The 17,916-nt window shown below is 43.9% G+C and overlaps 1 protein-coding gene across 3 annotated transcripts in view; it reads left to right on the top strand.

The window, feature by feature from the left end:
* The window catches only part of PIK3C2B (phosphatidylinositol-4-phosphate 3-kinase catalytic subunit type 2 beta), a 125,112-nt gene that overhangs the window by 26,439 nt on the left and 80,757 nt on the right, over positions 1 to 17,916 (top strand). For all 3 annotated transcript variants that reach the window (XM_066600142.1, XM_066600143.1, XM_066600145.1), the window contains 7 exons: positions 6,579 to 7,397; positions 8,073 to 8,173; positions 10,389 to 10,543; positions 11,931 to 12,051; positions 15,636 to 15,747; positions 17,133 to 17,212; positions 17,455 to 17,518. In XM_066600142.1, the coding sequence (XP_066456239.1) occupies positions 6,675 to 7,397; positions 8,073 to 8,173; positions 10,389 to 10,543; positions 11,931 to 12,051; positions 15,636 to 15,747; positions 17,133 to 17,212; positions 17,455 to 17,518 (1,356 nt within the window). In that variant the 5' untranslated portion in view covers positions 6,579 to 6,674. The remainder of the gene's footprint in view (positions 1 to 6,578; positions 7,398 to 8,072; positions 8,174 to 10,388; positions 10,544 to 11,930; positions 12,052 to 15,635; positions 15,748 to 17,132; positions 17,213 to 17,454; positions 17,519 to 17,916) is intronic.

The following is a 17,916-nucleotide window of genomic DNA, read 5'->3' as shown; positions in this document are numbered from 1 at the left end:
TGTCGCAGCGGTATGCGACGCTGTGCCCCTGCATTGACCCCCAACTTACCTGTCCGACATCTTCACTCTGCGCTGTGGATGTGTCGGCTGGCGCACACCTATACGTGCGCAGTGCAGAGCTGGCTTGTCTGTGAGGCTTGCACTAGAAATAGGACATGCCGCGATTTCCAGCCCACAAGCGGAATATCGCAGTTGATTTCTGCTGTGGACATGGAAATGCATTTTTCAATGCATGTCATATCGAGTGTATTTGCTGCGGCATTTGGAGCTCTGAATCCTGCAGAGCAAATACGCCCGTGTGCATTAGGCGTTAAAAGTGACACAAAGACTTTATTCTACAGGTCAATACATTTACTTCAATACCAAATTTTTAGACGTGTGTGATATATCTAAAATTTATATATAAATGTACTATATTTTGGGGATGTTCTGTTAATAAATATGGGAAAAGGGTTTTTAAAAACTTTTGCTACCTTTTTATTTTTTCTAATCCTTTTTAAAACTTTGTTTTTACATTGTTTTTTTAGTCTCCATAGGGGACTTGAACTTGTGATCATTTGATTACACATAGAGTATAATGCAGTACCATAGTATTGTATTATACCACTTACTTATAGGCAGTCTATCAAACCACACCACAGGCACGGCTTGATCAGCAATCAGCCATGGCAGCCCTATGGGCCTTCAGAAGGCCTCAGGATGCCATGACAACCGAATGGCACCTCGGGATCTTATTGTGTGGGGGCCATTTGGGACCCCCAAACACCGATCAGGGTATATAAATGCAACTGTCAGGATTGACAACGGCATTTAAAAAGTTAGCTGCCACAATCACTGTGAGCACTGATCGCGGCTGTTCCGAGTGGGTGTCAGCTGTCAGACAGCCAACACCCGCCGTGTATGGAGTGGGATCCACCTCCAATTTCTATTCTGAAATGTTTTAGGTCTAAGTAGTTTTATATGTAATATATGTAGGACTGAGAAAAGGCTGCATTTTTCCATTTACAGATTTGTTGTTGAAATTACTTTTTGTTCTCTTCTTGCTTCAGTATCTCCGAGTCTGAGCTTACAAGTGTGTGTACAGCCGGCGTCTACGGTGGGTCTGTGTCATTACCCTGTGGTGTCTTCTGGCATGAAGCAAGTAGTTACTGGGTCAGTCGGCGTCTTGCCGCAGAAACCTCTTGTGGTCTGTGTGCTTCATTGATGTTGGTATGAATGAATGTCTGTGGTCCTGTCCGTTCTTGTGTGTTAGCTTCTGTTAGAATATTCAGCATTTGTTACATTTTCTATACGATTAGTTATATAAGTGATCGCGTACCAGTTATTCTTGATTCAACATACAATTAATGTCCTACAATGGAAGCTCTATGTGGACATGTGCAATATGACTGTTACAGCAGACAGAAGAAAGCGAAAGAATTGAAGTATATTAAATATTAACTGCAGCAACTTTTCACAGCATTGTTCCCTCGATGACCCATATGGGGACAGCAGTCGTTGTCATAGCGCACATCTAGTTGCACTATATAGAAAATAAGTTTAAAGAAGGAAATTACATTTCATGAACCATGCTGAACAGTGAAGAAAAATGTAAGAAAACCGTTGTGTGAGTACAGACTTCTTATAGGCCAGGTAGCGTAGCTATAGGGGGTGCAAAGTTTGCAGTCGCTACTGGGCCCTGGAGCCTTAGGGGGACCCTAAGGCCCCTGTATCATATAAGAAAGGACCAGAATTATAATTGGCAAATGGGTGGTTGGGGGGCTAATGGTAAACTGGCCACATTGACCAACAGTTAAACAGAATAGCATTGCATTTACAGAAAAACTCCCAGGTTATGCCCAATAAATTGCAGAATCCGCACTTTAAGCCGCCCATAGAGAAATATGAGTGTCCGCAGCCAAATTAAAGCATGCCGATTTGTTTTGCTGACCTTTTGGTCTGGAAAACAAATCACAGCATGCTCCATTTCAGTACCGTTCCCGCATGGATGGCTTCTATTGAGGTCAGTGGAAGCCGTCCGATCCGCGGCCCCTTGACATTGATATTGCGGATGGTCCGCAGATTCCATGGGAAAGCAGGAGATTTTAAAAAGAAAAAACATCCACTGTGCATGTGCAGCGGCGCGCCAGCCGGCGCTTCCGCACACATCCGAAGTGAAGACCCGGGCAGGTATGCATGGTATTCAGCCACGTGCAGGGTCGGATTCCGCTGTGGACTCCCGCATGTGGAATCCGACCCTCCTGTGGACAGGAGGCCTTAGGGTGGTTTCACACATGCATCGGGTGTTCCTCTTTCCTGCTATGTTCAGGGAACAAAAAAGGGGAATCACCCTGGCCGAATGGCTCCCTCATGGGTGATCCCACCCCGGAATCATGGCTTCAGCTTTATATGTAGAGGCTGTGGAGTAAACTCGACACTACTTACTTCGTTTTAAAAGCTATAGCTACATATATAAAAGATATACGGTATTTATAGAAGCTTTATAACAGTCTGTGTTGACTTGACTTAAGTGATCATGGAGACCAATTAAAGCTATATGTAAAGTATGCATTCCTTTGTTTCTCTGTGCTAGTTGGCCATTTCCCCTGATGGTGTATCTATCTGTGCTTGTGAGCGCTTCCTCTGGTATCTGTGATTGGTCGGGTTTATACAGTGTAATTCTAGAACGGGGGTCTTTGTCAGCTATTTAGGCTATGGATTCCCTGTGAGCAGTGTGAAGTCTATGCGTTTCCATTGCAGCTAAACATGTGAATAATCCTCCCTCAAGAATTTGTGGAACTCATCTGTTTACTTTCCTCTTCATGAACTACATCTAGATAACGTTCCATCTGTAAAAGCGTTTCTGGAGGGAGTGATGATATTTTCATGTGTTCTCTAGGTTAGTACATGAGCCCTGGCTGCAAACATAGAGGTGTGATGTACACAGAACTATTCTTATACCTCCCTCAGACCTTTTTGTACAGTGTTTAGTGTTGCGTTTTCAGTCTTTACAGCTAAACGCTGTACAACGCTCCCATTCATTTCAATGGGGCTGTTCACACAAGGCTGAAAACGGTGCGCTTTTACAGCAATGCATGTTCTATCTTTGGCCATTTTCAGCCCTGCGTCGCCCACTGAAATGAAGGGGCAGCGGTTTCCGCACACCGAATTGGGCCAACATTTATCTAAGGCCACCTGCACATGGCAGAGCCGCATTCAGCATGTGGGTTCCCACAGTGGAATCTGGCTCTGACCATGGCTGGTGACCCAGCATTCCTGCTTTGGCTGTGCTGCAGACACTCGCCATCGGTCATGCACAGTACAGATTTTTTTAAGCATTTGTTTTTCCTACGCCGCCAATAGGTGATGACACTGGTATCCGTAGCCTATGCACAATGTCAATTGAGGATGGGCTGCAGTTTGGACGTGTTTCATTGACGTCAATGGAAGCTGTCCGCAGCAAAATAAAACGTGCTGCGATTTTTCCTCCACTTGTGGAAATCACAATTAGTTTCCACGAGTGTGAAGGAAAAAGCGAGTTTTCATAGCATGCTTTGAAAGTTATTTGCTGTGGATCGTGGATTTTGCAGCAAAAACCCGTTCATATGCAGGCAGCCTAATGCGTATAGCCATCTTAAAAGGGAAACTGGCCTCTTTGCCTGTAACAACGAATCAGATTTCAGCTTCCATGTCCTAAACTTCTCCAAAAAAGTAATCTGCACTGTGATTGGTTGTTATGGACAAGAAGAGCAGTTTTTTGTTAGTTTTCATAGGAGGTCTCATTAATATCCTCCTGCTCCCTTACCCCCTGTTGTGTTTAGTAGAAGAGCTTGGATTTGTAGTGTGTGGCGCCTCTACGCTTTCTATATGGCTACATTCAGAGTGTATTGGTGACGGAATGAAGCATCCCCACTGCCTAGGACATGTGCATGACAAGCCGTCCCACACAATAACACGGACTACATGATTAGATGTTCCATTATGGAATGCTTTTACAGTGAGTCCGTTGACATGAGTGACCTATCTACAATTCTGGTTATATTTGGATCAAGTAGATGTTTCTTCTCTAATGTAGTTTTGGTGACGTCACTACTTGTCAGATACAAGAACATATTTTACACTTTTTTACGAGTTTGTCTTGTATTGTGTATATTAAAAAAAAATCTTAGGAGCCTTTTTAGTTCCTTTTCGAACATCATCAGTTTCTTATTAATGCTATGCTTTAGCAAGGAGAGGGGCATCATAGCATAAATGACTGACTGAGTGATGACTAAACTCCTCTTCATTGCTCATCAAATGTGTTGTCACCTCCAAGGACCAAACCTCCACCCCCTGCCGACTACTTCATGCTACCATAACAAATGGCCAAAATAACACAAGAAGGATCATGCATCCCAAAGTCTGCCTTTTGGGGCTTGTGGATGCTATCCTGGAGAATGTGGCAACCATCACCCTGTACAAACTTCTGGAAAAAGTAATAGTTTTGCTCAATTGGAAGCATCCTAAAATGCTGAATTCAGGTAGTCAATGGTGTAACATCTCTGTAGAAGATAACATATTGTGCCCATGGCTGCCTAGATAAATTGACAAACATTTGGGGTTGTTAAACAAACTGTTCTGCAACCACATTAAAGTTGGCTGCTTAACTCTCTCCCTTTTGCTTTGAAGTGTAGGAGCCCCGCTTTCTAAGGCTTCATGTCTACGGGCCCACATGGATTCTCCGTACAGAATCCCACAGTGGATTCCTGCCGTGCCCGCAAAAAATACATTTACTCACCTGTCCAGACGTGGCGCAGGTCTCCTCCGTCACAGACGGATCTTCTTTCTTCTGCACAGCGGATGCGCTTGGCGAGCCGGCCGACGTGCCATGCACATGCGCTGTGCCTTTTTTCCTTTTTTAATGTCCTGCTTTCCCTAGGACTCGCGGCACGTCTGCAGTGTCAGCTGCGGGCATGGCGCTTTCTGGATTGCTTCCACTGACTATAATGGAAGCTATCCCTGCGGTATCCGCAAGAAAATTGGAGCCTGCTGCGCTTTTTTTCCTGCGTGCGATCCTAACGCCGGGAAAAAAAATTACACCTGGAGGTATTTAAATACCTGTAAATGCCCAAGGATAGTCTATGGGCATATTGAACTGCGGATCATCCGCAATTCAATTATGCCAGTAGGCATGAGGCCTGAAGTCATGTTATCTATGTCATTCTCTATCCTTGGAAAGTCCATTTATTGCCTTTTTAGAACAGACGATTATTGTTTAGAATTCAAATTGTCGCACTCCCTGGGGAATCTGAACGACCATCGTCCCGTGTAATTATCTGCTTACAATGAATAAAGGCGTTTGGCCCGCTCCTCCTCCATTCCGGTAGCGCTGTGAGCGATGCCACCGATACCCGCTCCTGTGTAACAGCGTGAGAATGAGAATCACTGGGACAAGTATCAGCATTGGTTGCCGGACAGCTTGTCCCATGTAAAGGGACCGTTATCTTTCTTTGTAAAGTCCTGTTATCCCTATCCTTTTCCTGTCAGTCCTGCTGTATGTTGTACCGTTTGTTTTTACGCCTAGTTTATCATGGGTTCCCCGACTAGGGCTCTTTTTCCCTTGGTTTTATGCTTTTATATGAAAAAACAAAAAAAGAGAAATAATGAACCTTATCCCAACAGGTTTATTGCATTGATTCTGGCACAGCATTTTGTACATTGTCATATATTATTTCTTTTCTTCTTATCTTGGTGTACTTGGTGGTAATGTTTTAATGCTGTATTCTGCATGTCTTTCTTTAATTAATGTTCTTTTAAAAAAAAAAGTTAAGAAAACCCACCTCATCCATCTATGGTACCCTCCTATTCAGATAAAGTAATTTCATAGGTCGCCTCTTCTATTGCTTGTAATTCCTGTTCTCTGCATGGATATCTGTAGACAATTGAGGGCTAATAAGTCTGATGCAATGGTATGCTGTAGGTCTTACCGTATGCCACCAGATTGAGGAAGGGGTGGGTTTCTTCCCTTTCAGCCCACCTCACCACAATCTCGCAGCCCAAGTTAGATCAGCACTCCCCAAGCCCTACCTCCATAAAGCCACGGTTTCCATTGTCTGCACTGACGTAGGCCAAGAAGACCAAACCGGCTATATGCAAGAATGGTGCTGCACTTATTAGGCTGTTTCTTTGCTAGTGACTTTGGATGGAAAGTTGGCCACTGGGGGCAAGAAGAAACCATTTGCAGTCAATTATGTCAGGGTGAGGATCAATCTCTTTTTGAGCAGCTGTGTGCTGAAAGTGAGAATGTGAATACTTCTATTTTAGTGATGAATCTGTACTTAACTATGGAGGCAATGTTGCCTTATAAAAAGCAGAAATGAAATGGTTGGAACATGTCTGGAGAATTATTCCAGGCAGTTGAGGGTTTGAGAAGGAAATACTGCTGCAAAATATCATCCAAGAACACATGGTTATAGCTAGAAGGTAGAAAGTGGTCAGGCTAGACATGAGTGTTTAAAGCCTCCTTAGAAGAAAATCACGTGCCAAAGCCTTATTGAGGTAATGACGTACAGCAGTAAATGAAGCTCTGTATTTGATGGTCTGTATTGTCTTTCTTCCAGGTGGCGTTGTGATCATTATGCCTCATTCATCTGTAAAGGAATTTTCCCGGCAGTAGCCCTCTTCTATCTCCTGTTTGTTAATATACGTTTTCAGTAATGTCAACTTCGGGTGGAAAGAAGGAACAATGGAACGGCCTAGAAGCACTGGGAATGAGTCGAAAAGAACTTGCTTTAGCAGAGGCTCTGCAAATGGAGTATGATGCACTCTCCAGAATCCGACGAGATAGTCGACAGTCTTTGACTAATGAAACTCCTCTAATCTCCTGGGAAGATGTTTCCCACTCTTCTTCAACTGTTCCTTCACCTCCGAGAAACAAACCTCCACCATCTGGAGACTACCTGTATATATATGGCGATACATACCACAGAAATGGTCAAGATGAAGGAAGGAGGTCCCCCAAAAATATGTCCCCTCCGGTATCCAACCACTCTGAGGTTATGAAGTATTTTAAAGACGTCTCCTCATCTACTGATAAGACTTCTCAATCTTGGGATGTAAATGTGTACACTGAAGACATGGGAGGTAAACTGCTGAGCCGTAGGATTTCCGAAGAGGAAGATGCAACCTTGTTAAATAGAGGAGAGGAATGCTTGGATTTAGACTATGAGGAAATTAATGATACAATTACCCGACTTAATTTGGCGCCTACCTATGATTCTGACCTTTTGCGCCAAGCCGAAGGACATTGGAAAGATGTACGTTTGAGAAAGGGAGTGACTGGAAAACCAGTAGCACGAAGCAACACATTGCCACCTCAACTACCGCCACGTACCTATGGGCAGAAACAGTACAGGAATACTAGAGCGTCCATTGGCCCTGTGAGTTATATGCACAGTCGAATTATATTATTTGTCATTGCATCACGTAATAAATTTTTTTTCCATAGCCTAAAGTTGAGCTTTAGAAATAAGTTGTAGAAGACTGGAATGAAGTTCCAGTGGTACCATGTGAATATACCATAACTTATGACACAATGTTATCTACTGAAAATATTGCAAGCTGTCAAAATGTTGCCATTGCCGTATCTCCCGCTGTATCCCAGTAGATAAGGGAGTATGTTGTCACAAATCCGGTGACATTTCCTCTCCAATGGGATACCTGCATGGAAGTGTTATGTGGGTGAGAAGGAGGTCGTCAGGGAGTAAGAGCGGAAAGCAGGGTGGATGGAGGGGAAGGAAAGGGAAATGCACAGTAGAACTGGGAGCCCTGAGACCTGGTTTCCTGCTGATTAGCATTTAACAAGTCTTATTAAATAATTCCAGCCTTGGATTATTAGCGTAATGAGCCGCTTTATTGAAAGAGTTTCCTTTTAGTTGTATGATCCTAAAGACCCTGCTGCTTTCTCTTCGGCTCTGATTGTCCCCACCTTTGCTCAGTGGTGTTTACTGTCAGTGACAGACAATCCTCAGTGGGGAGAGCGGGATAGAAGGGTCGTTTCATGAACGGAAGAGGAAGACCTGGAATGTCTTAGTAATGTTGCTGTTCTTGCACAGGATTCCTTGCGGCCGTACCCTCAGCACAACGGCTGCGAGCTGTTTGAGATGTCCGAGCAAAGGGATGAGGAGACGGCTGCATTTTGTCACATGCTGGATGTGTGAGTAAATATTTATTAATGTCTGAAGACCAGAGTCATATGGAAAGGGTTGTGGACAGCGTGGCGGACATATGTTCTGATGAATAGGGCTTTCTACAGAGACTCTACAACCAACGTTCTTCTTTTGCAAAAGAGATCAGTTTGTATAATTTGACATTTTTGAAAACCTTCTGATGCTGTAAAGTGATATTAAAAACTGCGGTCAGTAAAGGTCTGGACCTTAAGGCCCATTTAGACCCAATGATTCATTCACTTTGCATAAGTGTGTAAATGAAGGCTCACACTGTATGCGGGACCGCTATCTTCTGCATACAGCTGTTGTCTTCTCGGAGCGCTTAGCTGGTATGCAGCTGAGCGCACCGAGCGGGGTATACAGAAGACAGCTGGAGCGCTGTCATCTGCATAATCCTACTGTATTCTCCGAGCAGGATACTAGCTGAAACACTGTCAGCGGTATCCCGTTGAGAACTCAGCGCATGGTCCTGATAAGACTCATCTTTGTCTTTCAGCTAGCTGAAGGACCACAATGAGCAAATCGTTAATGAAAGCTGCACGATGGCCACGCGTTAGACACAGCGATTATAGCTCAAAAGATGGCTTTTGAGCGATAATCGTTGTGTCTAAATGGGCCTTAAGACCCCAGATTCAGGATCAATGCAGAGTGCATTGAGCAGGGGGTTGGACCAGATGACCCTGGTGGTCCTTTCCAACTCTACCATTCTAGGAGCGTGATGATGCCCAGAAGAGGTCCACAGCCCTTTCATTTAGTGATTGTGAATGCAATTGCAGTTGTCACTCTTGTGGCCATGGCAAGAACTAAATAGAAAAGTATCAAAGTGTGAGAATTGTAAGAGAAAAGAGAAGGAAATGCTAAAAGAAAGTTTGAGAAAGTTGGTCTTATGTTTGTTTTTCCACCTAAATATAATGGCATATAGCTACTGTGTTTTCCTGAAAATAAGACCTTGTCTTATATTGATTTTTGCCTCAAAAGAGGCACAAGATCTTATTTTCAGGAAATGGCTTATTTTACTTACCTCGATTGGATCGGCAAGAGTTGCTCTCAGCCACTCACAGCCGTTGCGTTGGTTCAGCAAGCTCTGCATTGATTGGCGGAGAGCAGCGCTCGCTGAACCAATGAAAGACATCACTTCCAGGAGGCATGATTTATGAATCCTGCAATCAGGAAATGATGTTCTGTCGGTGGCCGAGGAGTGCAGGACGCACGCTGGAGCTATGGAACCTCATAGATGAGAGGGAGAGACCCAGACTGTGGCTGCTAGATAATGTTTTTGTTTTTTAAATGTAGATGGGGCTTATTTTTGGGGTAGGGCTTATTTCAAGCCTCCCAAAAAAGTCAACGATCAGGGTAGGGCTTATTCTAGAGCTAAATCTTCTTTTCAAGGAAACATGGTAGAACATGTAACCACTTGATAGGTGGGTCATGAACGCTGGGTCTCTCATGATTATGAGACCACAGTTGCAGATGCTCCATTATTTTCTCTGCACTGACTGTACTGCTCCCAGCCAGGCCTGTGTGGAAAATTGTAGCATAAACCCCTGTTCAACTGAGTTGCAATACTTGCAAAGCACCAAGTCTGGATTGGTGTTAAAGGGGTTCTTACACTTCTAGTTTTTTTCTGATAGCTCAATACATTGCACAGTGGCCAAGGTTGGTACTGCAGGCTGAGCCAGTGCACAATGTAAGGTGCGCAAATGGCTAGAAATGGGAGAACCCTTTTTAAGGAGGGGAAAAAAGCTGAAGAGGGCCATTGCGATTAAGTAGCTCTGTAGGCTCTCGTATGCCAGTGTTGGCATATCCTAGCAGTATGACATCACTTATTTAGGTGGAAAAACATTTATTGCTCTAGTTTGTTACCCAGCACTGTCAGGCCACTATCGCACATTGTTTAAGAACACCATTTTCGACCACGTTTGACAGCGTTTTTAACACAGCCCATCATCTCAATGGGTTAGGTGGTGCGTTAAAAACATGCTGAACTCATGAAAATAGAACATACAGCACTTGTTTTAACGTGCGTTAGTGAAGTGTTTCTAAACCGCTCATCTGAGAAGCCCCATTCAAATAAGCAGAAGCGTAGGATCAAACGCCCGCTAAATGCTGTAAAAGACGCCTGTGTGAGAGTGGCCTCAGGCTCAAATCTGTTTGGTGGGATGTTTAATAACCTACATCTGATCATTGTTTCTACCCTTTTAGTCTACGTTCTGGTCAAACTATGACAGATCAGATACATACAGGTATTGTATGGAGTCCTGTTAACCTCAGTCCTGAGCACCTTGGTCCTGGAGTGAGCTTGAAAATTACTGTGATCATTGACGGCGTGAGAGATCCTCTGACTTTCACCTGCGATTGTGAGTTGGTATTTATTCCGAAGTTCAAATGTATTTTGAAGTATTTCCACGATTTATTAGGCAATCACATAACGCACTCCGTAGCGTCAGTCTAGATGTTAGTGCGTCATTTCCTTCTTTTTTAATGTAAAAAGACCGAGTCAGGGCCCTTGTACACGGGCCGATAAAGCACTCAGATTGCCACATCCAGTGATTATCCTTCAGTATAATGCATGCCCCGACTAAACCATGAATGAGAATTCATTCGCTCCTCGTTCATCATTCACTTTTTGCATGCAGAAAACGGAGCGATTAATGATACGAGTGTATGTGTATATATAATATAACTCCCATTGTATGCATTGATAAACCCTACTACATGAACTCCTAAGCTCATCCTAGTGGTGGCTGCTAACCTCTTTAGAGACAGCTCCAACCTCTATAAAGCTACGCTGTATTATGAGGTTAATTGGCACATAATTTTTGACTCTATATAATGATAGCTGCACTTTACAACATTTTTAGGTTAATGTTCCTTCAACATGTTTGTGGGCAGTTCTTGAATTTCAATTTGTCATCGATTACATCACTCCCCCACAGTAAGCCCTCAAATGGCCCATGTTCTGTATGTGCTAATAAAGTATTTTAGTCCACTGCACTATTTATCGAAGCTTAGGAGTCTGAGGGACGTGTTAGTGCCCATTTACACACAACGATTATCACTCAAAATTCGCTCAAAAGACATTTTTTGAACGATAATCATTGTATGTAAATGCTTCCTTCTTTCACTTTTCGGCTGAAAAAGGATTTTTTGGTAAGCATAAAATCCATCGTTTAGTCGGAGAGAAGGTAACACATGCTGTGTTTGCTGTCCATGGTGCTGTACTCTTCATGGGAGCGCTGATTACATTGTATTCAGATTGCAGCCCATCCACAGAACAAAGGAGCTGAATTCAGAGAACAGACCACCTGCTGTTCTCTGCATACAGGTCTCGAAGGCTCATTTACAAGCAAATGAAGGTGATAAGCTGCTAATGGACATTAGTGTCCATTAGCAGGTTTTGAGTGATTGTTTTGCATACACTTTCTTTTTAAGGGTTATCTTTGCGTGTAAATGTGCCTTTACAGTGCAGAGCATGGACCTTTTGCTGGCTTACTGCAGGGGAGTGAAGGTGGCTTCAGAGATGATAATTACATTCTTGGATCTGTCTCTCTTCAGTTCTACACACATTCTAGTAGTTCAGGGTTGTTTTTAATGGTAACAGGTTCTCTTTGTTCTAATGTTCCTATACTGCATATTAACTCTTTATGACACTGTTACTATGTATTTTATTTAATAACACAACTATATGCCTATGTAAAATAACTGTGGGACTTCTCTCCTTAATTAACCCTTTTCTTTCCACAGGTTCTTCTACTGTAGACCTACTCATTTACCAGACTCTCTGCTACACCAATGATGAACTGGAGAATCTCAGTGTTTCTGACTATGTGCTCAAACTATGTGGCTTGGAGGAGTTCCTGCAGAAGTGAGTTCTCGACAGGGCAATGTTATCAAAAGGTTTGGGCAACGTTGATGCTTCAGAAAAGTTATACTATAAGGCACGTTGTGTCATAATTTGTGACTTTTCTCTCATCACTTTTGAAAAGTAACATGGAAGAGTTGGCGGGATTTAGTGACTGGACACAGAAGTTCCTCAAACTTATTTAGTTTCAAGCAAAAAAGCCATAAAAAGCAGCGTAAATCTATACCTGCTCACAGTAGACACTGTTCATTTTCTGGTTTTAGAGAATCCCAAGATGTGCCAAACTTATTAACACATTTGTCTCAATTTCCTTCAACGCACTTCAGATTAAGCCTGGCATGGTGCCACCTGGGTATTCCATGCTGTGATGTAGGGTGTCTCTTTAAAGGGGTTTTCTTGCGAAATCAAGTGGGGTTAAGCACTTCTGTATGGCCATATTAATGCACTTTGTAATTTACATCGTGCATTAAATATGAGCCATACAGAAGTTATTCACTTACCTGCTCCGTTGCTGGCGTCCCCGTCGCCATGGTTCCGTCTAATTTCGGTGTCTTCTTGCTTCTTTAGACGCGCTTGCGCTGTGCGGTCTTCTCCCTTCGGCTCTGCTCGGCAGCATCGGCGTTTTGGCTCCGCCCCCTTGTACGCGTCATCACGTAGCTCCGCCCCATGACGTGTTCCGGTTCCAGCCTCCTGATTGGCGATTGGAGAAGTGAATAACTTCTGTATGGCTCATATTTAATGCACGATGTATATTACAAAGTGCATTAATATGGCCATACAGAAGTGTATACCCCCACTTGATTTCGCGAGACAACCCCTTTAAGTGCAAATCTATGAAATGGGCTTTATCCATTGCGACCAGATTAAAGGGGTTGTCCCGCGCCGAAACGGGTTTTTTTTTTTTTTTTTTTTAACCCCCCCCCCCCCCCCGTTCGGCGCGAGACAACCCCGATGCAGGGGTTAAAAAAACAAACCGCTCAGCGCTTACCTGAATCCCGGCGGTCCGGCGTCTTCATACTTACCTGCTGAAGATGGCCGCCGGGGTCTGCTCCCTCCGTGGACCGCAGCTCTTCTGTGCGGTCCATTGCCGATTCCAGCCTCCTGATTGGCTGGAATCGGCACGTGACGGGGCGGAGCTACACGGAGCCGGCATTCTGCACGAGCGGCTCCATTGAAGAGAGCAGAAGACCCGGACTGCGCAAGCGCGGCTAATTTGGCCATCGGAGGGCGAAAATTAGTCGGCTCCATGGGAACGAGGACGCTAGCAACGGAGCAGGTAAGTATAAAACTTTTTATAACTTCTGTATGGCTCATAATTAATGCACAATGTACATTACAAAGTGCATTATTATGGCCATACAGAAGTGTATAGACCCACTTGCTGCCGCGGGACAACCCCTTTAAGGGCTGCAAAATAACTAGCATTTGCTAAGATATGGTACATCTTCTACTGTGTGTCTATATTTGAACTTGCAGATTTAAACGTGGGAACAGGACACCTCCCCCTATATTGTCAAGGCTGGTCGCCTGAGGATACAGGCGGTGCGGTGATTAAGATTCGGAGCCCTGCCCAGTTCCTGCAGCCGATAAACCTTCACTTACAGAGAGCACTTAGAACTTTATTCTCTCACGTATTCTGCGTCCTTCTGGCGCTATCGCCGTGGGAGTATCTTCTGGTCCCTTTCTCTAAGTATAGGGCAGTACAGAAGGTTCTCGTAATGTTAGATTACACCCTAGGTTGGCATTTGTGCCACCTGGTGGTTGTAATTCCTTGTAACTAAGCATTTTATTTAGATGTAAATGGTTTGTAACATTGTTCTTGAAGGGACATATCATAGGGCAGGGGGTGTCGGACTCGTTTTCACAGAGAACCACATCAGTATTCTGGTTGCCTTCAAAGGGCCAATAATAACTGCTCATTCACACGGGCATATTTACGATTTATGTTACACGCATAATACGGACAGCTCAAACCCCATTGATTTGTATTGAGTTATTCAGACATGCAGTTGTGTGTCCTATTTTGGTTTGTAATATGGACCGAAATTGCCCATTAAAGTCAATGTAATTGTTTAAATTGTGTATTTACAGCATATTTATGCATGAAGGTAGGAGAAATCTGTGGGACTTGGTTTCTTTTTTTTTTTTTTTTTTTTTGCACACATGAAAATCACAGTGAAAAAGTGTGTAAAAAAAGGGCAGGAGGATCCAAATATGCAGTTAATATCCACCATTTTGGTCTGTGAAAATGTTGCATATTTCACTGACCAAAACTGTGTCTGCCCGTGTGAATCAGCCCTAAGTGTTACTACTCCTTACATGGCTATGGAGCTCTCTGCACTATGATGGTGTTTCTTCCCTTCCACCTCTGTAGCACTGAGCTTCCTCCCTTGGAGGGTGGCTAGGGTGCCGGGTGCGGCTGTCAGAGCTGTGCTGCCACCTGTGAGCTGCTGAACAGAGAGGTGTGGAGGTGGGCCGGAGATCAGAATCCAAGATGGCACCTGCTGTGTGTGCTGGCCCCATCCCCCTGCCAAGCGCTGGCTTTTTACCCCGGGGAAGGTGGAGAGATGGTCCTTATGTGTCCATACCTCAATGCGGGTATGTGTCCATACCTCAGCAGTGCACTGAGCTCCCGCCTTCTCTTTGCCCCTTGCTACTATTTGCAATGGGAGGGGGCGGGGTGGAACTTAGCTCTGCCCCTGTCCCGGCCCTCCCATTGCAAACAGTGACAAGGGGCAGAGAGGGGGCGGGAGCTCAGTGCACTGCTCCTGGCCCAACCCGCCTCCTCTCCCTGCAGAAAGAGACACCGTATATTGGCCAGGCGTGAAAACCCGGCGGATATACGGATGTGTGAATAAGCCCTTAAGTTTAGATTAAGGCCAGCGTCTCACGTCTTGCATGAGCGCAGCGTATTTGTGGAATGAACAATGCTTCTTTGTGTGCGCATAGCGGTATTTTACTGTGCTTTTTGCATGTGCTAGTGCTTTTTTTGTGTGCAATAAGGACTACTCACCAATTGAAATTGCTAATTAGTCTGAATTCCAGATGTGTTCTTTTTCCTGTGCAAATATGCAGTGTTTCATGTATCCCTAGCGTATTTTGCATGATTTTACAAATGCACAGGAAAATAGAGCAGGCTGCGTTGTTTTTTGTTTTTTTTTTGTGCAACCAAAATATGCACGTGTGAACCAACCCATCAAAATCAATGGGTTCTATTCTCTGCATATTATGCGTGCAAATACCCACATTTGAAGCCTGCCATAGGAAATATGAGTTGTTTAGAGGGTGGTTCCACTTTCAGGACCCTCATGTCACAATGGAGAAGGGCTGCCATGTGGACTTTTCACTCTGGATGAGTCGGCATGTTCATGTGTCATTCTACCTATAGTTGGAAACTAAACACTTGCTTCTGGTTTCTCCAGCGGATTACAGCTGATTGCTTGGGCCTCCAGCAGAGAAACATCTGCTAACAATTAAGGTTTTCACTTTAAGAAAACCCAAAAGAAGCTCGTTGGTTTCCTTCTACATCCACATGATTACTATTCTCTCTCTAGAAGTATGTAATAATGTTTTGTCTTTCTTGAAAGTGAACAGCCTCTCGGAAGTCACGAATACATCCAGCAGTGCAGAAAGTTTGACAGTGATGTTCGGCTTCAGCTGATGAAGAAAGAGGTGGTCCGGGGGGATCTTGCAAGAACGGTAAGACTGAGAGCCAGTTTGCCAACTATTCTTTCACATGCAAATAAAATATGAACCTTGATATGAAAGGAATAGTGAAGATTATTCTTACCACATATCATTCATTTCAATTCAGACTCCAAGCATCCATATCAGCCATAAGCAATAATAATGTGAAACTTTTTTTTTTTTCGTTTGTCATACTTTTTAAATTTTTTGGTATCGGCTGTAGGTGAATATTTTATAACTATGGGAAGTTTAATTTCCATAAGTCATCTATGCAGTAGTAAGTTGTACAGAAATCAAGGATTGAGTGTATAGAAATGTACACCCATTATCCACAACAATTCCTCCCCTAGAAGGAGTTGTAGGAACTGAATGAAATTTATGATTGTAAATAAGTGATTACAATAACAGAGCAAAAGCATCATTTTTTGTGGAGAACCGACCCCTTGTAGGGAGGCTCTAGTACCCCGTTGTACCGCCTCTAGCTGGGGTACAAGATGTGATACGGGTAGGTATTGCGGCTCTAGTACCTTGTTGTACCACCTCTAGCTTGGATACAAGATGTGCTACATGTGGGCATGGAGGCATACAGGTTCCATATGGTATCCTGCCGCTTATCACTCCACATTTGCTGTAACTGAGCCTCTAGATCATGATGAAGTTGGCATCCCAGATAGTCCCATACATGACGTATTAGTGATAAATCTGGTGACCGGGCAGCCGTGGAAGTGTGACAATGTTGTGAGGATATTCCTGTGATCCCCTTTTATGTGCGGCCGAGCATTATCCTGCTGGAAAATGTCTCATGGAAGTTGCTATGAGAGGAACACGTGGCTGCAGGATGTCCTGAACATATCACTGAGCTGTCATTGTCCCTCATACCACTACTAGGGGCCCCCCAGATCATCACACCAGCAGGGGGCAGTGTGCCTCTTTACAGCAAAGGCAGGATTGAGCCGGGTCACCTTGTGTGTCCTCACACACATCCACTGGTCCCAACAGTCTGGTCAGAACGGCTGGTGAGGGCAATTCATCAATATGACCATGTACATCCAGCTTCTCACATCCCAGTAATGCGCCCCTCTCAGACTCTGGTAATGGAGTGAAATCTCTTCTCTGTGTCGTAGAGGCGTCTAGTGGTCAACAAGCTCTACACAACCGAAAGAAGTTACTGGACACAAGGAGCCTCCGAGAGCCTTTTTATAGGCCAAGGGGGGAACCACTTTTAGGGCCTCAGGTGACAAGAACGTTCACCTAATCACGCCATAACTCATCATTTGTATATCTGGCTGAGATGGAACTGCAGGACGAGTTTTCCAGCAAAATGTCAACTTCTTCTGGGGGTTGGCTTGTTTTTTTTTTTTGACAAATTGTTTATAATAATGCTTTTCTACCTCTAGGCCAGTGATGTCCAAAGCCCATCTACTCTTAACCTTCATATCCACCTCCAGGAGAGACCTGTCAAACAGACCATCACCAGGTAGGAGATGAGGCGCTTATATATAAAACCTTGGAGGCGTTCACATAGTAAAACTAGACTGACATTTCCTATATTTTTAGAAGCATGTTTGGCCTACTCTATCAGTGGTGACATGAATCACCGGCGACGCCGTCATGTTTAGTGTTACGGCTTGACTTATTGTTTCTCTTGCTGTGAGAAGTTTCAGGTCTCCATCACAGGATCCGTCTGGGGACCGCAGCTAATATGTTTCTCCTTCTCAGACAGGCGCTGTCTCTGCTCTTCGACACATTCCAAAATGAGGTGGATGAATTTGTTGCATCGGATGTAAGTACACCTTCATTTGTGGTTCATTTTGGTGTAAAATCAGTTCTAACAAACACTGTGCCTGTCCTTTATACTGTGTATATAAGATTTGACAGGTATATGGAGACAAGTCACATCCTGGAGCCTTCCTAATGGCTCATTCACACGTATATTGGTACGTGAATGCGCAGTACATTTACAAACCAAATACACTAATTCTCTGCATATCTATGCTTATCGGTCCTTTTTGCTACAATCTCAACGATTTCTTGTGTAAATACGCAACAAATACTGTACATTGGTTTCCTGCGTATTTATGCAAGCCCATTGATTTCAATGGGCTATTTTGGTGCATAATATACACCCTAATAGGACATGTTGCTGTTTTTTTTTTTTTTGTTTTTTTTTCATGCAACCGA

Source organism: Eleutherodactylus coqui, chromosome 4 (assembly GCF_035609145.1).
Source record: "Eleutherodactylus coqui strain aEleCoq1 chromosome 4, aEleCoq1.hap1, whole genome shotgun sequence".
Taxonomy (NCBI): Eukaryota; Metazoa; Chordata; class Amphibia; order Anura; family Eleutherodactylidae; genus Eleutherodactylus; species Eleutherodactylus coqui.
The sequence above is the reverse complement of the archived record's forward strand: the minus strand, read 5'-3'. Positions and strand labels throughout refer to the sequence as shown.